General features: G+C 34.5%; 1 protein-coding gene across 2 annotated transcripts in view; it reads right to left on the bottom strand.

Moving 5' to 3' along the window:
- TUSC3 (tumor suppressor candidate 3) overlaps window positions 1–19,016 on the bottom strand; it is a 104,844-nt gene that overhangs the window by 70,865 nt on the left and 14,963 nt on the right. For both annotated transcript variants that reach the window (XM_026087481.1, XM_026087480.1), the window contains exons 3-6: window positions 12,296–12,413; window positions 9,556–9,696; window positions 8,771–8,911; window positions 2,933–3,022 (exon numbers count right to left, since the gene is read on the bottom strand). In XM_026087481.1, the coding sequence (XP_025943266.1) occupies window positions 2,933–3,022; window positions 8,771–8,911; window positions 9,556–9,696; window positions 12,296–12,413 (490 nt within the window). The remainder of the gene's footprint in view (window positions 1–2,932; window positions 3,023–8,770; window positions 8,912–9,555; window positions 9,697–12,295; window positions 12,414–19,016) is intronic.

Genomic DNA, 19,016 nt, shown 5'->3' with positions numbered 1-19,016 from the left:
GCATGTTCACTAAATGCCTAAGCCTAAACAAACTATTAAGTAAAAGGTGAAGAACTCTAAAAGTATAATGGAGATGAAGAGATCATGTGTCAAGTTAGAAGACCAGCACCAGTTAAGTCAACCCAAAACAGAACCAAAAAACATTATCAAAGTTACTGTGTGATTATGCTTTCTACATAAGAAACTATTACCACTTGTACATGGACCCAAATACTGAAAATAGATGAAGTCTGTGGGGAATAAGGGAAGTAACTACAACAACCTCAATAAGAGATTATAACAACTTCACAGAATAGACCCACAGAGAATTACAGAAATATGGTTTAAAAGCTTCATTCAAAGAATACAATTGCACATAGAAAGTAATTAAGGTAATCGAGTGCAGAATCATAAATACAGTGCGTAAGACAAAAATTTTAAAAATTGCAATATTACCTTTATAAGATATTGGCACTCATAAGTAGTGTTGATTAATCAAAGTGGACAAATGGCTTTTCATCTTTTGACAAAACAAGAATTTAAGGAGGAGAGATGAAATGTCATTTAAAATTAGGACAAGAACAAAGCAAACAATAGGAGACGTGAGGTAAGGAACAGTTTATGAAGACAGAATACTATCACTTTCAAAGTGTGGTGGCATTTCAGGCTCCACAGCTGCTTACAGAACTGAACAACTAATTCCTTCTACGAAATGAGAAAAACTAAGCATTAGGAAACTTGAACCTAACATTGAAACAATTAAGGCTGGTACACTATTATATACTTACCAACGCTCTTGAGTATAGAGAGTAGAATTTTAGAATATGATCTTTACATACTAGTACTGATGTTCCTGTACATTAGGGCAAATTTGGAATTAAGACTAAATCCTGGACACTGAAGAGCAGATGATTATTTAAATTTCATCCAGATATAAAGACAGCTTTGCTAACTTAATGAAAGATACTGCTATAATGAATTGTCATGGTTGAATAAATGCCAAARAAGTGTTATGTAGGTAGTTTTATGACTTTTTATGACTTCGAATTCAGAAGACCATATATAAGTGCTAGAAAAATGAAACAGGAAGGTGTTCAATAATATTCTTTGAAAAAAATTAGAATCTAAAATATGTAAAGGTTTACAGAATATTTATGAAGCTTTTTACACTGGTACATTTCATAGCTTTAAGTTACAACTGTACTGCTCAGTGGTATGTTAAATAAACCAGGAATTTGTAATTCTGCACCTAGACCTTTTTTGAATTCTTTGAATCTGACTGGTGCTTGTTTTACTTACTAACACAGACAGCTCCAAAGAGGTGGCAGTACTGACACATAAACAATGAGAGACAGGTGAATCAGAGACACAAAACAACTTGCCTGAAGTCATATAACGGACCAAAAAGAGAATAGAAAGTATATGTAGACCAATCCAGCAGGTTATTAACTAGAATGTGAGATCATCTTTACTAACATTTTTATTATTTGGTTGCTTATGTTAACACTCCCAAAACAGTAGCTTTTCAGACACTCAGGCAGGATATGAAAGTTCACCCTCAGAAAACTAAGACAAGATGGCACAAGTTTAGGAAACAAAAAAATTAATGGGACATTTTTATATGATTTAATGTAGGCTACACATCAGAAACAGGTCTTTAAGAAGGGCAGTATGTATGAAACTAGATATGGTAAAATTAATTTGTCAAGAATGGTGTTTTTTCTATGCAGTATTTCTCCTTTCTGTCACTCTGTAGGAAGGCATCATAAATTTAATACAGCAAGGCAGTAATGAAAAATTCTAAATTTTTATAAACACAGTATTTTACAGACATTATTTATTACATTATCAGTTCTATTTCTGCGTAACAAAGTYGACAGATGGAATCATGTCATTTTATGACATCAATATGCTGCTATATTCCTGATACAAAGCAGATCAGTAATCAAATTCAAACCATCACTTTCTGCTACTCAAATTAAGATATGACACATCAAAGGAAGCTTGGGAGAAAATTTATTCTTTAAGACCTAAGCCAGCCTCTGTTAACTAGTGATGGGCAAAGCTGAAAATAGCTCGATATTCCACAAAGTATGGAAGAGTTTCCTGTCTGAATAACTTAACTGCATGTTTTGTAAATCCCATTCCAACAACTTATTTGAAAAGTGGTAAATGGCAGAGAGTGGTAGAAACCCATGGTACTCTACTTCCCCATTTGGCAAAGAGAGCTTCTCCTTCTGAATTTTAATGAACATTTGCTAATTTGTGAGCAGGGACCAGCAAGGGAGAGAGTTCCTTTACAGACAGCAGTAGTAGAATATAATAGTAATTTTGGCAGTACTGAACTAATAGGAACTTCCTAAGCAAGCTGATAAAACATTTAAATTGAAGGAGCAAAGAGGAAAAAACATTCTGTAAAGTTCAGTGGAAAAGTGACAGATACGATGGAAATCAGTAAAAAGTGCATGGGAACATTTACCATCTCCTCTAATTAAAATGCTGCAAGTAAGAGGTTTCAAACCTCAAAGTTTGTGTAAATGCAGCCTGATGGATTGGGGGGGGGGGGGGGGAAATCAACAGTTCTTGTTTTTTCCCCTTGTGAGGGAGCACATTTCTACAAAAAGGCACAAACCTGTTTATTTTGAGGCAGTTTTATTTGGGAAAGCATGTGGTATTGAACATTTTATAACACATTCACTGCTGCTGGGAGCCTGATAGAGAGAATTTTGAAAAACATGGCCACTTGTTTCAGTGCTCAAATCAAAGATGGTGGTACTTTCTAAACACCTGAAATTTTGTAAAAGACTCTGCTTGCAATTTAAGAATTAAGACCCTGGTCCACTGTCATACAGTGCTACAGAACTGCAATCTTTACAGCTGTAGATAGTCACTGGAGGAAGCGCCTATCTATACATTACTTCCCCACAAAATAAAATTAAAAGAATCCACCCACCACTTGTCCATTCTGAGGATTTTTATGAGCGTATGGGGGTCCACGGATGTGATTCCACATTTGACCAGATGTCATCGCAAACACAACACACTGGAAAACAGAAAAACAATACATTTATTTATCCAGAGGAACTGAGTAGAAACCCATTTTGTTGGTGATGTTACTTTTAGGCACATAATTGTTTACCTAACCAAATACCATATCTACCTCTATTAGATGCTTAGATGTTTTTTTCAGAAGTGTTGTTCTCATAAAATTCTTAATGACTTCTGTTAGAAAATGAGTTAGCTCAAGACAGGGATTTTCAAAATCTCACTTGAAATAATCCTGTTTCTATGTGCACTTGGAATTGCCACATTTGCACATCTAAATGGCAAAAAGCATGCATGGCAGTAAAGGGCATTCATTGCAAATGTTCTGAAAATTACTGTTTGAAATTTATACAACCTTTTATGAAGTTATTTCTGTCTGTATTCTAATATGAATGTTTAGCCTAACTGTTTGCTTTCAGGTGTGTGAAATGATATTAAAAAAAATCAGAAAAAAGATCCAATTCTCAAAAAAAGATCTGTCCCATGTTACGAAATTCTTACATGTGTGTCCTATAAAACTGTTTCATTTTAGCTATGACAAAGAACAATGATGGAGTCTGTAGGAAAGTGAAATTCCCTATGAAAATAAATGTGGAATTACAGTAGGGATGTAAGAAAACTGTAAAAATGGACATAACTTGTTGCAGAAGGTCATACTGTAGAATCTACATGACAAAAATCACAGTCATAGCAATAGTCATTATCACTATCCTAAAGAGAAAAATATAGTATTTTTTGATTGCCAAATGAGAAGAACAGAAATGGAAAGCTTGGATCACCTAACCATGTCTTCTGATGTACTAACACATATTTCTTACAAAAACTCCAAGTTAGGTTCAGTTTCTATAAACACTTACGTATATGCTCATTTTTACTGCATATGAATAGTCCCACCGGCACAGTATGCTCAGAGTGATTTAAGCACATGGATCAGGAACCTAAAAATTCAAGACTAAGAGGGATGGAAAGTAATGTATTGGGTTGCCACAGTACACATTATGATGGTTAGCTAAACCAGAGTGGACTATTTTTTACTAGTAACAACTATGTTAAAGTGGGGAGGATAATCTTCTGCTTTTCTTTAAAGAATGCTTAGTAATATATTTGTGAAGTAAATGACAGCTAGTGAGGCTCTATTGCCCAGTAAACACAATATTGCCATTTCCAGTGATAGGCTTTGTACCAGCTTTGCAAAGTCTTATGATTGATTCTTGTTCGGCTTTATCCAAAGTTGTCTTGGTTTGCTTGGAGTTTTGTTTTAACTTATTTAGCTGTAACAGCAATTTTCCTAAAGACTAGGTGGTCATGCTTAGTTTATATTACTTTTGTTTATCTTTGCAGAATATAATCGTGTTTTATTGTTTTATTTTATACAGATCGTAATAGCAAGTAATTATTCTATTTAGGATGAAAAATTTATAACCAACAAAATGATGCACTGTAGAAGAATAGAGGTATGAGATAATAGCAGAAGTCTCAAAAGTGGGAACACAGGATGCAGCATACCAGTATGGGAGGATAAGAGAGGGGGCACTGTATGACACCRGAGACCCCAGGCCTGTCATTATTTCACCAGTGGTCAAAGAAATACTGACCTGAGAGCTGGTCACAAACCAAACAAAGGACAAGCATCCAACATATTTAAGACAATCCGCATTTACACAGTAAATTCCAATGTACGGTGTAGTCGCAGATCAAGGAAGAAAGAGCAAACTGTAAAAGCGCTGGAAAATGATTTAAAAAAAAAAATAGCCCCAGTGGACCCTACAGTGAGGAGGAAGAAAGCCTCAACATCATACTCCTCTCAGCAAAGAAGCTGGGACACTGATGATTCCCTATAACATCTCCCCGCCCCACACTAAAGACCCCGACCGCAGGATCCATAAGGAAACAGTGGAAGTGTGAGCATAACATTAGAGAAAGGAGAAGATACTAGGAAGTGTGTGTAATTGTATTCTTTTCTTTTCTTTTTTTTAATAATCAGATCCAGATTAATAATAATTCTCTGATTACACTGGTAAGATTTCAATTACACTAAGAACAGATTCTTGGCTTTAAATATAAGGCGTGTTTCATTTTGCCTGTAACAGGATTTGGAGTACAATAGTATTGTAATTAATATGGGAGATGACAACATATTGGTAGTGATTATTAGCAAATGGATTGTGTTTTAATTAATAATAGGCAATGAAGTGAGGAGAGTACACACTTCCATTACTGGAAAAGGGGACTAGATAGTTATTTCTATACTTTGCAGATTGCTTTAGCAGAGAAATTTACATTGTAATTTTGTCAATGAATTACACAGGAGATAGCAGATGCTTATGTGAAGGTAACAAAAGGGCAGAAATTGAAGATAAGAGTATAAAGGTGAGATCAAAGAGATGTTTTGAAAGGTCAAAAGTTAGAAAGCTGAAAAATAAAACACCAAAAGAGAAACAACAGATGCATATGGTTTACAAATCTTGGCTCTCTAAAAGTGAGCTTTCTATGAAAACAGTCACTTTACTCTTTCCTAAATTGCTCCATTTAATTTATGCTCCTCAGGGCAAAATCTGCTTCCATATGGGAGGATAAAATAAAATAATTCACTTTATATACAGTAATATGCTTTATAACTGATAATTCTCTCAAATGACTGAAGATTTTTAATGTTTGCCAGTACAAATACATCGCCTCATAACACAGTAATGTCTAACAAAAAATGGCCATAAAGTGCTTTGTTCTTTAAATGGAGAGAAACTAATTTCAAGTATTAATATTATTGAAAAGGAAAGAGTTAACAGCATGGTTACTTATCCTAAAGGCATCTTTCAAATTCTTCCAGTTCAGATTATTGGATTAGTTTTCTTGATTGCTAACACACTATATCCTGGATCAGGCATGATTTCCTTCCAAGATGCACCTCTTCAATGTGTATTTCAAAATGACCTTTTCAGAAGGCAAATAATGTTCTCCAGCTTTTGACTTGTCCTATTCCACTCTTAATCTATTTTAAGTATACTAAGAACACAGGAATTCCATCATTTTCCTAAAGCAAATATTCAGTATGCTACAGATAGCACTTGACATTCAAGATCAGTTTGCTCCATTCTATATTCTCCTATTGCTACCACCCAGTACCAATCCACTGTATTCATTACTGGAATCTGCACAACTTCAAACACTTGCAAAATATCCTCAGAAGGAATATATACCTCATTACTTGTAGAACTTATACATACATGATAGATACACTGATAGCCAATGCTTACCACTATGAAATTTCAAACTCCCTTGCTTCCATACGATAGCATGCTTTGGGATCCAAAATTTCCAAAACACCTAGTTTACTCCTATACTGATTYGGTGTTTCCCAAAATTAAAGCTTCCCAAATTCCTTCCTATTAATAAGCAATTTGCAACATGTGATTAAGGACTTCACATTTATCTAATGGGTTCATATTTTATGGATTTCAATGGAACAATCCATACACAGAGAAATGGCCCATTTCCAGTTTTCTAGAATTTTGTCAAAGTATAGAAGACGAATAGTGGAGAAGAGGAGAAGATTCAAGCCGAGGCATTTTCCTCTGAGCAGTTCAAAAGACTTACAGCTTCACTTACATGCTTCACTTACACTTACATTAAGCACAGGAAATACTATTGGTTACATACTGTTATTTGATTCTGGAACAAATATATATTTTGGTGTGCTAATTATTGTTTAATTCAGGTCATCTCTAAGATAATTAATTAGGACACCAATAAAAGACTGATGCATATCAATTTGGGCTTTCTGGGGGTAGTGTATCCTAAAAAWATATCATTGAGTAACATATTAATCTAGAAAAATATATGGAACAAAACATGACAGACTATTTTGGAATAGAACTGTTGGAACTCTGTATTTGGGCTCAGGATACTCCAAGTGACAGCCTGGTACTAAGATGACAGATTTTTCTGCCCCTGATTGAAAAGGGGTAGAAAACCTCATTCTGTCCAGGCTCTATAGATCATAATTTACAAAAGGAAATGGTCTACTTGAAATCTAATCCTGTAGGTGGTTCATTTAAAATCTTCTCTCCTACACTTGAATTTTATTCCTTGCTGAATGTATGGGGAAGATTAACAAATTGTTCATTTAAACAAAATGCATGCCACGTACACTGGGAGGAAATGCTAATGACAGCACATGAGAGAAAACAGCATAATCAGTAACCATAATTCAAGAATAATGCCAAATATTAAGGCACTCTAAACACAGAGCTTGCTTTAAGATCTTGTTAATCATTTAGATATAAAAATGAATGAGAGTCCAACAGGTACTAGGCAACTTCATCTCTGAATTGATTCAGTACAAGCTGCCAATGGACTCATCAGCTGAGGGTGTCACAAGAAGATAAATATCCTCTCGCTCAAGTCAGAGCAGAACAACAAACTACCAACATGGGGTGGCTCTGAAGAGGCAAACAGAATCATAGGATATAGCAGTAGCCTATTCCTGCCAGAGCTGCAATATGAATGCCATGCACAGGTAAACTCATTTTACATTCCATCTACAATTCTAGCAACACACTTTCAAGACGTATTAATTCAGACTGATGCAGGTTGAGAAAAATCAAGTGAAACAATTGAGTGAATAAACAGACCTGTATTACAAGGGGAAAGTTGAAAAGCTTGGCTTATGCTGTACAAAATACAAGGACAAAATGAAAAAAATATATATTGTTCTCAATTAATACACTAATATGCTAATGCAGAAGGAAGGAGCAGATCTACTAAGCTGTAAAATGCTGGATTGGACTCAATAACCCTAGATTCTCTTCCAGTCTTGGTACCCATGCTTCTGCCTCAGCGCTTCTGAAAATTAAGCCATAGCTGATGCTTCTCAAATGTTTCTTCTTTTGTCAGTCATATGATGGCAGAAATTGAATCAGTAACAAGCACTTCCTGATGCACCTTAATTGTCATCTGCTATCCTCACAAGCTATATCCCATCTAAAAGTGAGACAGCTATGTGGCACAGATCATATTTTTCCACCAGTCTTCTCAATTATTTGAAAACAATGATATTATAAATGGATACACTACAATACACTGTTAAGCACATTCAAACTTAATTGATCATTTATGGCTTGATGGTTTAGTTTATTAATATTTCGAACAGTCTATTGACTAGTTTAAAAATTTCTCTAAAGTTAACCCTACAAGATCTTCCAACTGTATTTTATGCTAATGGTAGAATGTTAAGGTCAGTACTATTGAAACCAGTTTTTCAAAGAATTTAATCTTTGTCTTTATTTCTTAGTTTTTGTATCACTTTCCCACAGCCACATAAAAGCCTTGGTTATTTTTCTTAACCTTTCCGATTATTCTAAAGTGATACAAACACTGATGTTAATATCCACAGAGTATATCATAACATTACTGCTTTTACCAAAAAAAGCTCTAAAGTTCAATACCAGTAATGAACATCAGTAACATTCTTTAATAAAAACATTTTCCTGCTAAAGTTCAGACAAAAAACTACAGCTAATTATAATATTGATTAATTTGCTGATTTTCAGTGAACAACACCTAGCAACTGATATTCACCATGAATGAGAGTCAGCCCCAAAATCTAGGTTATGAATCTTTGACTGACGGTACCATTCTGAACGATGTACTCATGCAATACCTTCTAACTTATTGTGCAGGTATGGAAACATACATACTAACATACAGAACAAATCAAAAAGCATTTTAGTATGAAAAATCTTCCTACCAGAGCGGCCATGGCCCAGCCGGTCTTGTTGTAGATGAATTCTAAATTATTTCTTCGCAGATATAACAAGCCACCAACAAGAGATACCAGAAGAGCCAGTGCAATTGTACCAGAATAGTTAGGAGGCCTRAATACTCTAATCTAGAAAAGGAAAAAAAATAAATGTATACATACAGATCACCTTCCATTTAAACAATCTGGAAGCATCTGAAATCTTGGTTTGCAAGGACTAATCAGTAAAGTTATCCTTAAATAAGGAAAAGTAGCCCTCTCTTTAATAAATACATAACATATGATAAAAAATAGTTTTAAGTACTATTTTTAAACAGATAACCCGTTACTAATCTGAAAACTTAAAAACAGAATATTCCATTATTATCTCTTCTTTAAGAAAAAGAAACTGTTCAACCCCCCAAAATTATTTCTTCAACGAATTTGCAAATGGGTATGTCTGAATTCAAAAGCAGCTACCTTTTGGATCTATCTGTTTTGTATATAATACTGCATGCATGCATTAATTATTAAGAACTAATTATCACAATATCACTACTTGTTTTCATTTAGAATAAGATTACATAACATTTAACGAAGCAAGACTGGAATATATTCTGCAAGTTGCAGAAGTTACCACAACTGCTATGACTGTAATTCATATTTTGTTTATTTTTAAGAGTCTATGCTTGAGAAGAAGAAAGGTATTAAGGAAAGATGGTACTTACTGTCAGTCCATCACAGACTACCAAGATACATTTGGCTCCAACTTTTAAAACTGTCAAAAGACTTACATGAACATCTGTTCTGTCAGCTATCCATTTAGCTAGCTGCTCAGCTGCAAATCCGATTCTCTGCAGGTCAAATGTGTCAGCTCTCTTGGGTTTACCTTTTGGAGGAAAATGCATGAAAGTCGGAGCAGAGTTCATATTCAGCTATAAAAACAGAAAAAATAGCAAAAAAAAATTAATTATGCTAGGCTTACAGATATTTACCTTTTATGTATCAGACAACAGAAGTCTAATTAGTATGAAAAATATTTGCCTTCTCAAATATAAATTACTCTTTTCATACATCCTCAAGTACAGTGCGGTGGAAAAAAGTGCTCAGAGCATTCCTTCCTGTTTCTTTCTGGTAGATTCTTTAGGAAGCTTAGTTATCCCATAGGGTACTTCATATGCAAACTTTTCTGAGTAAGAGTATCATATGCTCTAAAGTTCTTACACACAGTGCAGTGTGATTAGTAAAACAAAGTCCCCACTCTCTTTCAATTTATTAAAGCGTATTAGGTTCTAATTCCRGGAAGAAAAAAGTTTATACACTTTGACATTGTTTACTTGCCTAACTCTCACCAGTCTGAAGTTATCTAGTCTAAACTATTCATCCAGACTTCCCCTGGTTTCAAGGCAGACCCCATCCAGCAGTGTTTATTCTTTTCTGAATACGCAAAGGCCTAGAGAACTCGCTTAGGCTATGTAACTGCTCCTGGGAATGACACGAATGCTAATCCACATGCTGAAGTCATGGAATTACTCATGGTGCATACAGTTTGGAAGGTTGTTTAAATGAAACTCAAGGGAACTGAGGTCTTTAATTAAAGAAATAAAAAATCCATAATATGATAGATGGTAAGTTCTGTCAGCTATATTTCATAGGGGAAAAAACTCAAAGATGATAAACAAATACATTTATATTTTTTATTTGCCACTTTATATTGCAACTTCATATTTATCTTGCAACTTGATCTGTGCAAGCTGATACAGGATAATATACTTTTGCTATACAAAATTCCTCCAAATTCAGTTTATTTCAGAAACAGTGAAATACAACACTTGAAGACATTTGAAAATTAACAAAAAAATTGGGGAAATATTTAAAGATGGTACAGTATGGAGTTCCTTAAATAACAAATGCAGAGCAAACTTATTTGTTTATTTGTTTTTATTTAATTGTATTCCTGCAAAATGAGTTTTATTACATTAGCAAAACATATTATTTAATCAAGTACAGAACTGAACTTATCATCAAAAATTACCAGTTATTAAAATATTTCCCATCTAAGCAAAAACTAGCCCTCTTCTTTAGTGAGCTGATTCAGAAACACAAATATTCTCAAAAGGTTAAGAGAAATGTTGCAAAATATTTTAATACAACATTTTATAAGATATAGAAACCTCCTGACATTGTATAGAGCTTGCATGCACTGGCTCTGCAACTGCTTTGTCATTTCTCTATAATAAGAATAAAAGCTGAAAATCAAAATCAAATTCCTTTTTTTTGTTATGGCATCAATATTGTATTACTGGTAAGTAAAATTTAAATCTCTTATTATATGCACACATAAACACAAAGTCAAAACAGTATTTATGAAAAATCCACCTTAAAATAGATATCAGTCATTAATGTCCCTTATTCTTAACACTTTATTTCTCAAAGACAGCCAACAAAACTTACACATTTAATGTAATTTGGTGTAATTTTTATATGCTTTTAAATACATGTATCATCTGAAGCAAATTGAATTTGTGCTTTTTTAAACAAGGAACAAATTGGACAGGACTATTATGCATTGATTGGCTGAATGATGAAACAAGATATTTTGTATTATTGTAACCATGTAGGAGGATGGATAATTTTTTTAAAGCCCATCTGAACTAAAATTAATAGCAACATCTTAAGAACAGCCATTTTTTTTATACAACAAATTCCAAGATGATTATTGGAAACAAAAATATTTACTAAACACAGTAATTAAACTTTTATATATATTTAATATTTGAACAATAAATACTAAACATTTGCCCTGAAAATTTTTAGATCACATTTCAGTGAAGGTGGTTAAAAAAAAATCCTGAGAACTTCAACACTTGTTGTTCTTCTTAATCTGTGTTCTTAGTCCAACCAATGGATAAATATCAAACAGGAAAAAGCATTTTGGTATTTAGTATTATTTTTCAAGGGTTGCATTTTACTTTTCTCGACTACTCAATTTCACAGTAGACCTTACACTATTCTCCAAAAATTGATTCCTCACCCTTCATAACCGCTCCACAAAATTGAAAAAAACCTCTGCTCTTTTCCCTGAAGAACTTCCAAACAAACACAGAGTATTAGAGTTGAAGACTACCTCACATAAAGACTTTTAATTAAGAGCTTTTTTCCACAAAGATAAAGTAAAGGAAATATTTAAATGTAAAGTTACTCACACTGCACTTAACTCCAGAAAACCAAATTAACAATGGGTTGACAAAATTTCACATAAATTTACTATCAGCTAAAATCAAATATTGTAAACTATATTTGGAAAATGCTAAAAGTGGCCATTTGTATAATCGGTCTTTGCTAATATCATAGAAACTCTAGTACCTGGTATTTGTAACCAGGGAAAATTTATATAATGAAACACTTACAAAGGTATATACCCACAAACAGAAAACAAGTTTTCTCATGTTATTTAGCAAATTAGCATGCAGTTCTAAAAATAACTGGTCTGTACAAAGCAATTTAAGAAGTTTCACAGTATCTAATATTTACCTGCTGAAAAACATCCGCCCCTTCATCATAATCCACTATTGTGAAAAACAGTTTGTTTGAAAAAGCAGATGAATAGCGCCATGAATTGGCCAGCACTTGATACTCTTCATTAGCTTGCCTGTTAGAGAAAAGAACCAAGCATACATCAGTGTGGCATTCACTAGCAACAAAGAGACTGTAACCATCATTCTCAACACTGATACTATCAATTAAAAGAAGTTTCAGCTAATTACACAAATCTGCTTCTTCCTGCCCACCTTCCCCAGAATTACAAATAYGTAAAATCAAACTAACACCAAAGACATCCCACAATATGTTAACAAAAAAAGGAAAACAAATGTTTTCCAAAATTAAAAGCCTTAAAGCAGGAGTGAAACAGGAGTAGCCTGAGTGGCATCACCCAAATCTGCTAACAGATCCATGCAAAGAGATGCTTGCACGGCTCTYGGGTACAATATCAGGATTTACTCACTGAAGACAGATATACATCAATTCTGAAATTAGTGGAAAAAACAAAGAAATGTGACTATAGTATTCTTCCTGAAGTAGAAAAACCATAGATGGAGGTCTGCCTACTTGAACAAAAACTGCTAAACACTGGAGAAATTATAGTAACTAATGGAACAGCAGCTTGTAAGTAGCATAAAACACTCAGCAATATTTCTATAAAACTTGTTTTACAAGTGATAAAAGATAAGTTTTGCACAACACAGAGGACTAAAAAAATCTTTTCTATCATCATTAGGAAGTCACACTGTTACTACTCAAACTTGTGAAAAAGCCTCCTCATTGCAATATTGTCAGCAGTCCTTCGCTGTCTCTGCATAGAGGAGAAGGATCTGGGATCCTTACCAGCAAAGAAGTTCTCCAAATACAAAATCCCGAACCATACAACCACAGATTCTCCCACAGGACATATCCATATGGACAAATAATTCAGAAAAAAAGAATTGAAAGAATCTTTGCACTACTTCAGGCTTTATGTATTTTCCTTCTCTATTTCCATATTACATATTAATTGTATCTATTATAGAGTCCAAACCAAGGCTTCACCATTTGGCAACTTATCTTTGTATGTGGAAGGATGAAAGAATAGTGTAACTGCATTCTGTAGCTTTTCTCAAAACAGTGTTTCTGTAAAATCAGTTTAATGTATATGATGGTCCAGAATACTATTTATTTAAAAGCTGTATCTGCAAAATTTGCTTTTACTGCAACAGAGAAACTGTGCACTAGTCATTTATATTGTATTTTGAGAAAGCAAAGGAGGGGGGAAGAGGAAGATAGGGGCTCTTCTGACGCCTCTGATCCTATTTCCTTATAACTGAGATCAGCCTCAGGCACAAGCTATATTATAATTCCAGTAAAGCTATATTAAGGAATATACTGTATACAAGAATATCTATCATGAAAAAGAGTTAAAATGAAATTTGATCATCTCTTAAAAAAAAAAAAAWAATCCTATGAAGCACAATGAAACTAAACTTTCACCCTTATTACCTGATTGACCAAAAGCTGCTAATTATCACAGTTACTCTGCAGGCAAAATTTGTAATTATAAAAAATGTGTGATTTACACATTGGCCTGGTTATTTCTAGAATCAGGTATTTTACATCAAGCAGACTAACATATTCACAGCCATCCTGAAGAGGGCAGTCAGACAACATCAAAGGGATGCTGTAAAAGCTTAAGTAATATCGGTAGGGCATTGTTCTGTTAAACCTGCTATATTAAAGCTGGACCATCTTTATTATTTGAACAAGATAAGATCCCTTCATGCTATCATTCTTCTTAGTCTACCTTTAACTTCTGCTGAAACAATATTTCTGGGAAATTCAGATACTCCAGTTATGCTCCAGCTATTTGATAAAACACTCTTGTTCTCCTCGATCTCCATGTATTTTGCATCTTTAAATTAAACTATTTTGAACTAATATAACAGGCATCAACCTTTTCAGAAAGTAACATTTTGCAAAAAGTCCTCTTAAATTTTCTGCAACATATTTGAAGTTCAATTTCTTCCTCTCACTGAAGATAGTAAAGTATTCTGTAATATAAAATTACAGCAACTTTTGGTAAAAAGATACTGAAAAGACAAACTATAAACAACATAGCTGTTTGAATTTAATCACTACAAAAGTTGTTCAAATTCTAAATGCAAATACTTGCATTTACATATTGAAACCTAACTCTTCATTCAAGTAGTGAATAGAGAGCTGAAAAGCAATACTTATGTGCCATTTGAAAGCAATCCTCTTACCATTCTCACTCTGCACACAACTGTTTCCATCTCATCAAATAATTTTATATTATCCTTCTCATTTCCAGAAGTAAATAAGCTCTACTCACTAATGAAATTAAATTAATATTAAAGTATTTTAGAAACAGGAAAGTGCTGAACTTGAAAATAAAGCAAAATAAAGGCCTTTTCCTGTCCATCATCTAGAAGATCCTTTACTTATGGTGTCCATCATGTTTTCCAGTGCTACTGGACATGCATTTTCTGTTGCTGAGAGCCATCCACAAAACACAAGCAGCACACAAAAAAGAAATATTGTTTCCAGTAATGACTTTGGTCGAGATTTGAAAGCCAAAACGTAAAGGAAGAAGACAGCTTGTRAAGAGGTGATAGAGATAATTCAGTGATGGAAATTTAGTACATGCTTTTTAAAGATAACAAACCTGCATGCACTATTACCCAGTCTGGTTTCATTACTTCCTATCACTGTAAATATAATACAAATAAACATATATGCAATGCAAGATAGTTGCTTACTACTAAGTCCCCCAGTTCAGTTCCCCCTCTCTCAAAGATTTGCCTATACGAATAACTTTACAAATTGCAAGTTGTCCCATTTACCACAATGGGACTACTAAGAACACATAAAGTTTACTTTTGTGGGTCTCAGTAGAATTGGGGACTGAATGTGAAGCACAGGCAGAAGTGAGTATTACAGATAACTGAGGGGCCTGCAGGAGTGAGACTGAAATAACAAGGGACAGGGAATACAAAGCTATAGGATTACTACGTACACAACCACGAGAACATCACACAGTTATTTTATTAGAAGTACAATTAATTAATATTCTACATTCACTTTATAATTTCCTATGGACACACTACTAATGTAGTCAGCTGCATTAATAACATTTTGAGGTGTGGGTTACTCCTTTCCACATGAACCAGTATTAAAAAGCACAAGCATTTGGTTCAAAGAACCTCACCTCCAATTAACATCAGCTAGTATCGATACTTGTTAGTCCAACATCATATTAAGGAAAACAGAAACTGAATACTAGAAAAGAGTAAAACAGACTGTGGAATTCTTAGCCAAAGAAAGCAGTAAAAGCTCTTTAATTTTTGGCACACTGTAGGCTGTACGAAACACTTACAAATGTACAATCAGCAAAGAGCGCACTACCAGGTGACCTACCAGGTACTAGCCATCTGTTTAAAGTAAACTATCATCAGTGCTAGCTTACCTCGCCGATTATTTTGCTGTTATTATCYGGAATGGTTTTTGCAAAATGAAGAGAGGAGGAGGTTAAAAAGCATCTGTAATTTCTTCTTGGTATCAAGACAATAAATTCGGAGAGTTTGCTTGTTATATTCTCAGTTAGGTTTTTGTTTTAGGGTTGGTCTGTTTCATTTTACTCAGCTTTCTGCAGACCCATAAAGTCATGGCTAAAAGCATTAAAGACTGTCCAGAAAATTCACCACACACTATGAAATTAAGAGACTATAAATACTGGTTGAAAACTACACCAATTTTACGATCTAGATCTCTATAATAAGAGAAAGCAAGTTAAAATCCATGATATTCTACTTACAGCATCCCACTATCTGCCCAGTATTTGGCAGACGAAAAGAAGCTATGAGAGCAGATTTTGTAGAAGTTGCAAAGTACAGAGTAAACAAATCTGTGACCACAAAAAGAAAAAGGAGCCACCTATGGTCCAGACAAATAATTATTGCCCTGGAAAACTGGACTTCATCCACACTGTTATTGAGATACTGAAGTGCACTGGAAAAGCAACTGCACAGCTTTCAGTTTGCTCCTTCCACATTTCCTGTTCCTTTTTGAACAAAAGTTCAAAAAATTATTCTCTTTCAGTACAGTTAAGAGACATAGCAATGATTTTCACGCTACCTGCTCTTGATCAACAGGTAAAAACTGAAAGGCAGAGGATCCTGGTTTTCCTTTCTGATGACACCTCCTTGTCAGAATTTCCTGATAACTAGAGGATGACTCTTGTTGTTGACCTACTCTTCGATCAGCTACTTGAAAACTGTTTTCTGAGACCTTCTTGAACAAGGAAACCATTTCCTTTCTTTTCTACCAGGATGAAAAACTTCATCTTGGGTGTCTCTTGTTTATAGGATAGACACTAACGAAATTATGTGGAATCTGTTCTCTCAGCTATTTTGTCACTTCTTTCTGCACACTGAGTCAACAGCAGAAGGTGGCTATATTCAGAGCCCTTCAAGCAGCACACACTACGCTAAGCTCAAAATTTAACAACACACCAACTGTATGTTCAATCGTAACTTACCTTTTGTACAATCCCGAAACAAAATACAGAAGCAATAGCTATAAGCAGTTGACTTGGACCTCATTCTCCAGTAGGCTTTTTGCAGTGGCTACAAGCTTTTCCCAACAGATGCCATCAATCATTTCTGACAAAATTCAGCCTCATCACTCAAATGGAACACTAGAAGTCATTAGAAAGCATGGGCCACACCTGCAGAATTGACTCATCTCCCTCATGGCACACACATATATATAAATACACACACACACATATGTATGTATGTATATAAGTATGTATTTATACATACACACACAACTTCAGCTAATGGGAGTAATCGGCGTTCCTCTCAAAACAGTTTAACTTCCAAAGTTTTACAAAACAAGAGTCTGGTCAATACTGGGGGTAAAAAACCACTAGCTACAAAATTTTCTCTATATTACAAGCCATTTCCAGCTTCCTGTTCACAAAAACAGTCCTTGGAAAACTCTGTTTCCAAGTATCAGGAAACAGGTTTGTTACTTCCACAGTGAAATAATACTAAACCTCATCCAGGACTGAAATGACACAATTTTCAGTTTGTGCAGTTTATAACAGTTTGTCTCTACAAATGGATCACCTGCCATTATTATAGTTCCATTTCCATTTTTCTCTATTCCTCTATTCCATTTCCTCATTTTTCTCCTGATCATTTATGATGCTAGTTCTAGGCTTTAATCTTGATTTGCAATGATTCAAACAAGCTCAGTTATGTCTTAAAAAACAAAAACAAAAACAGAAAAAGGATGGAAATGCATAGACATAACCAAACACAAAGGCATACAAAACAAAACGCATTTGTTTCAGGACGCTTGAAATTCACTGAGGGATGTAAATGTCTAATTTACACGGACATGTTTTAACCATTACCAAATTACAGACTAGTGAAACAGATAAACTTAAAGACCCTGTCCATTGAAACACAGCATCTCAAGCCTCTGACACTGCTAGGTTCCTTTGAAGGAACACTATTTAGGGGAAAAAACAATGAAACAAAAATGTGTCCTTCTGTTGTTGATTGGTTTCAATTGCAGGGGGAAAACTTGCAGAAATTATCTGTTTCATTTTTCTAAATAATTTCCCTCCATAAATGAAAACACTCAAACAATGACTTTAAAACTTGAACAGGACAAAAATGTAAAATGTTAGGAAAAAACAAGTCATCTCCAATATATATCTGCATCTAAAGCAGAGATGGTTACTGCTGCCAGTGAGCTGAGAGAAGCAGGGCTCAGAAAGTAAAATAAAGACCTCATGTAATTTGCTTAGGAAGTGATTAGATGGTACGGCAAACAAACAAAATAAAACAAGTTAATGATAATAATGAAAGAAGCAGAGAATAGTCAGCACAGTGACGGCTTCAACAGGCTAGTGCAGCAGAAAACCAAAGCACTAATACGCAGTGAGGGGAAAAAAGATGGTTGAAGTCTGTTTGGTAAAACAGTGCTGATCCCTTTGGGAAAATGTGGCAAAAATAAAAGAGGGGACAAGATCACAGGAGGCAGGAAGACAAAGAGCAGAGAAGTCAGACTTGGAAAAGAATTTTTATCCAGAAATACACTCAAATCAGACTAGTCTTTATGGTTCCTGGATGTAATACACAAAATACAGGCTGAGAAATAATTTCTGCATCACTCTGAAGATGCTGTTGTCAGAGTGACCATCCTTTTGTTCTCTCTCTTACATACATAGGTCATTTTTGAGTAATACCACTGAACGGCATGGGTACCAGACAGAGACTGTCTAGTTGACTGAATGCATAAGCACAAACAAAAAACGGAAGCTGGCTTTATATGCTGAGGACTCACTGTTTAAAGGTAGATTATTTCTGACTGTTCAGCCCAAACCATAAACTTCAAATTGATTCATCATAATAGTGTAATCAACACACACTTAAATAATGGAAGTCTGAAGGTCCAGTGCCGTGTCACTACAGGAAATTATTGTTCAAGGGATGCTGCTCATCTTCAGGATGTACTTCAATAAATTACCCCATTCCAATTATAGGAATACTTGGACTCATAAATTACTGCTGTAAGATTCCCTTTTGATCTCTCTTCCAATGTGCTGTTGCACAGTATACGGAACAAGAATAGGCCTAGCAGGTAAAGTCAATTAAGACTCACCCACTTTAATGTCTTGGGACCTAAA

This window comes from Apteryx rowi, unplaced genomic scaffold, assembly GCF_003343035.1.
Source record: "Apteryx rowi isolate R43461 unplaced genomic scaffold, aptRow1 scaffold_719, whole genome shotgun sequence".
NCBI classification, from domain to species: Eukaryota; Metazoa; Chordata; class Aves; order Apterygiformes; family Apterygidae; genus Apteryx; species Apteryx rowi.
Note: the sequence above shows the minus strand (reverse complement) of the source record. Positions and strands in the feature narration are given on the sequence as shown.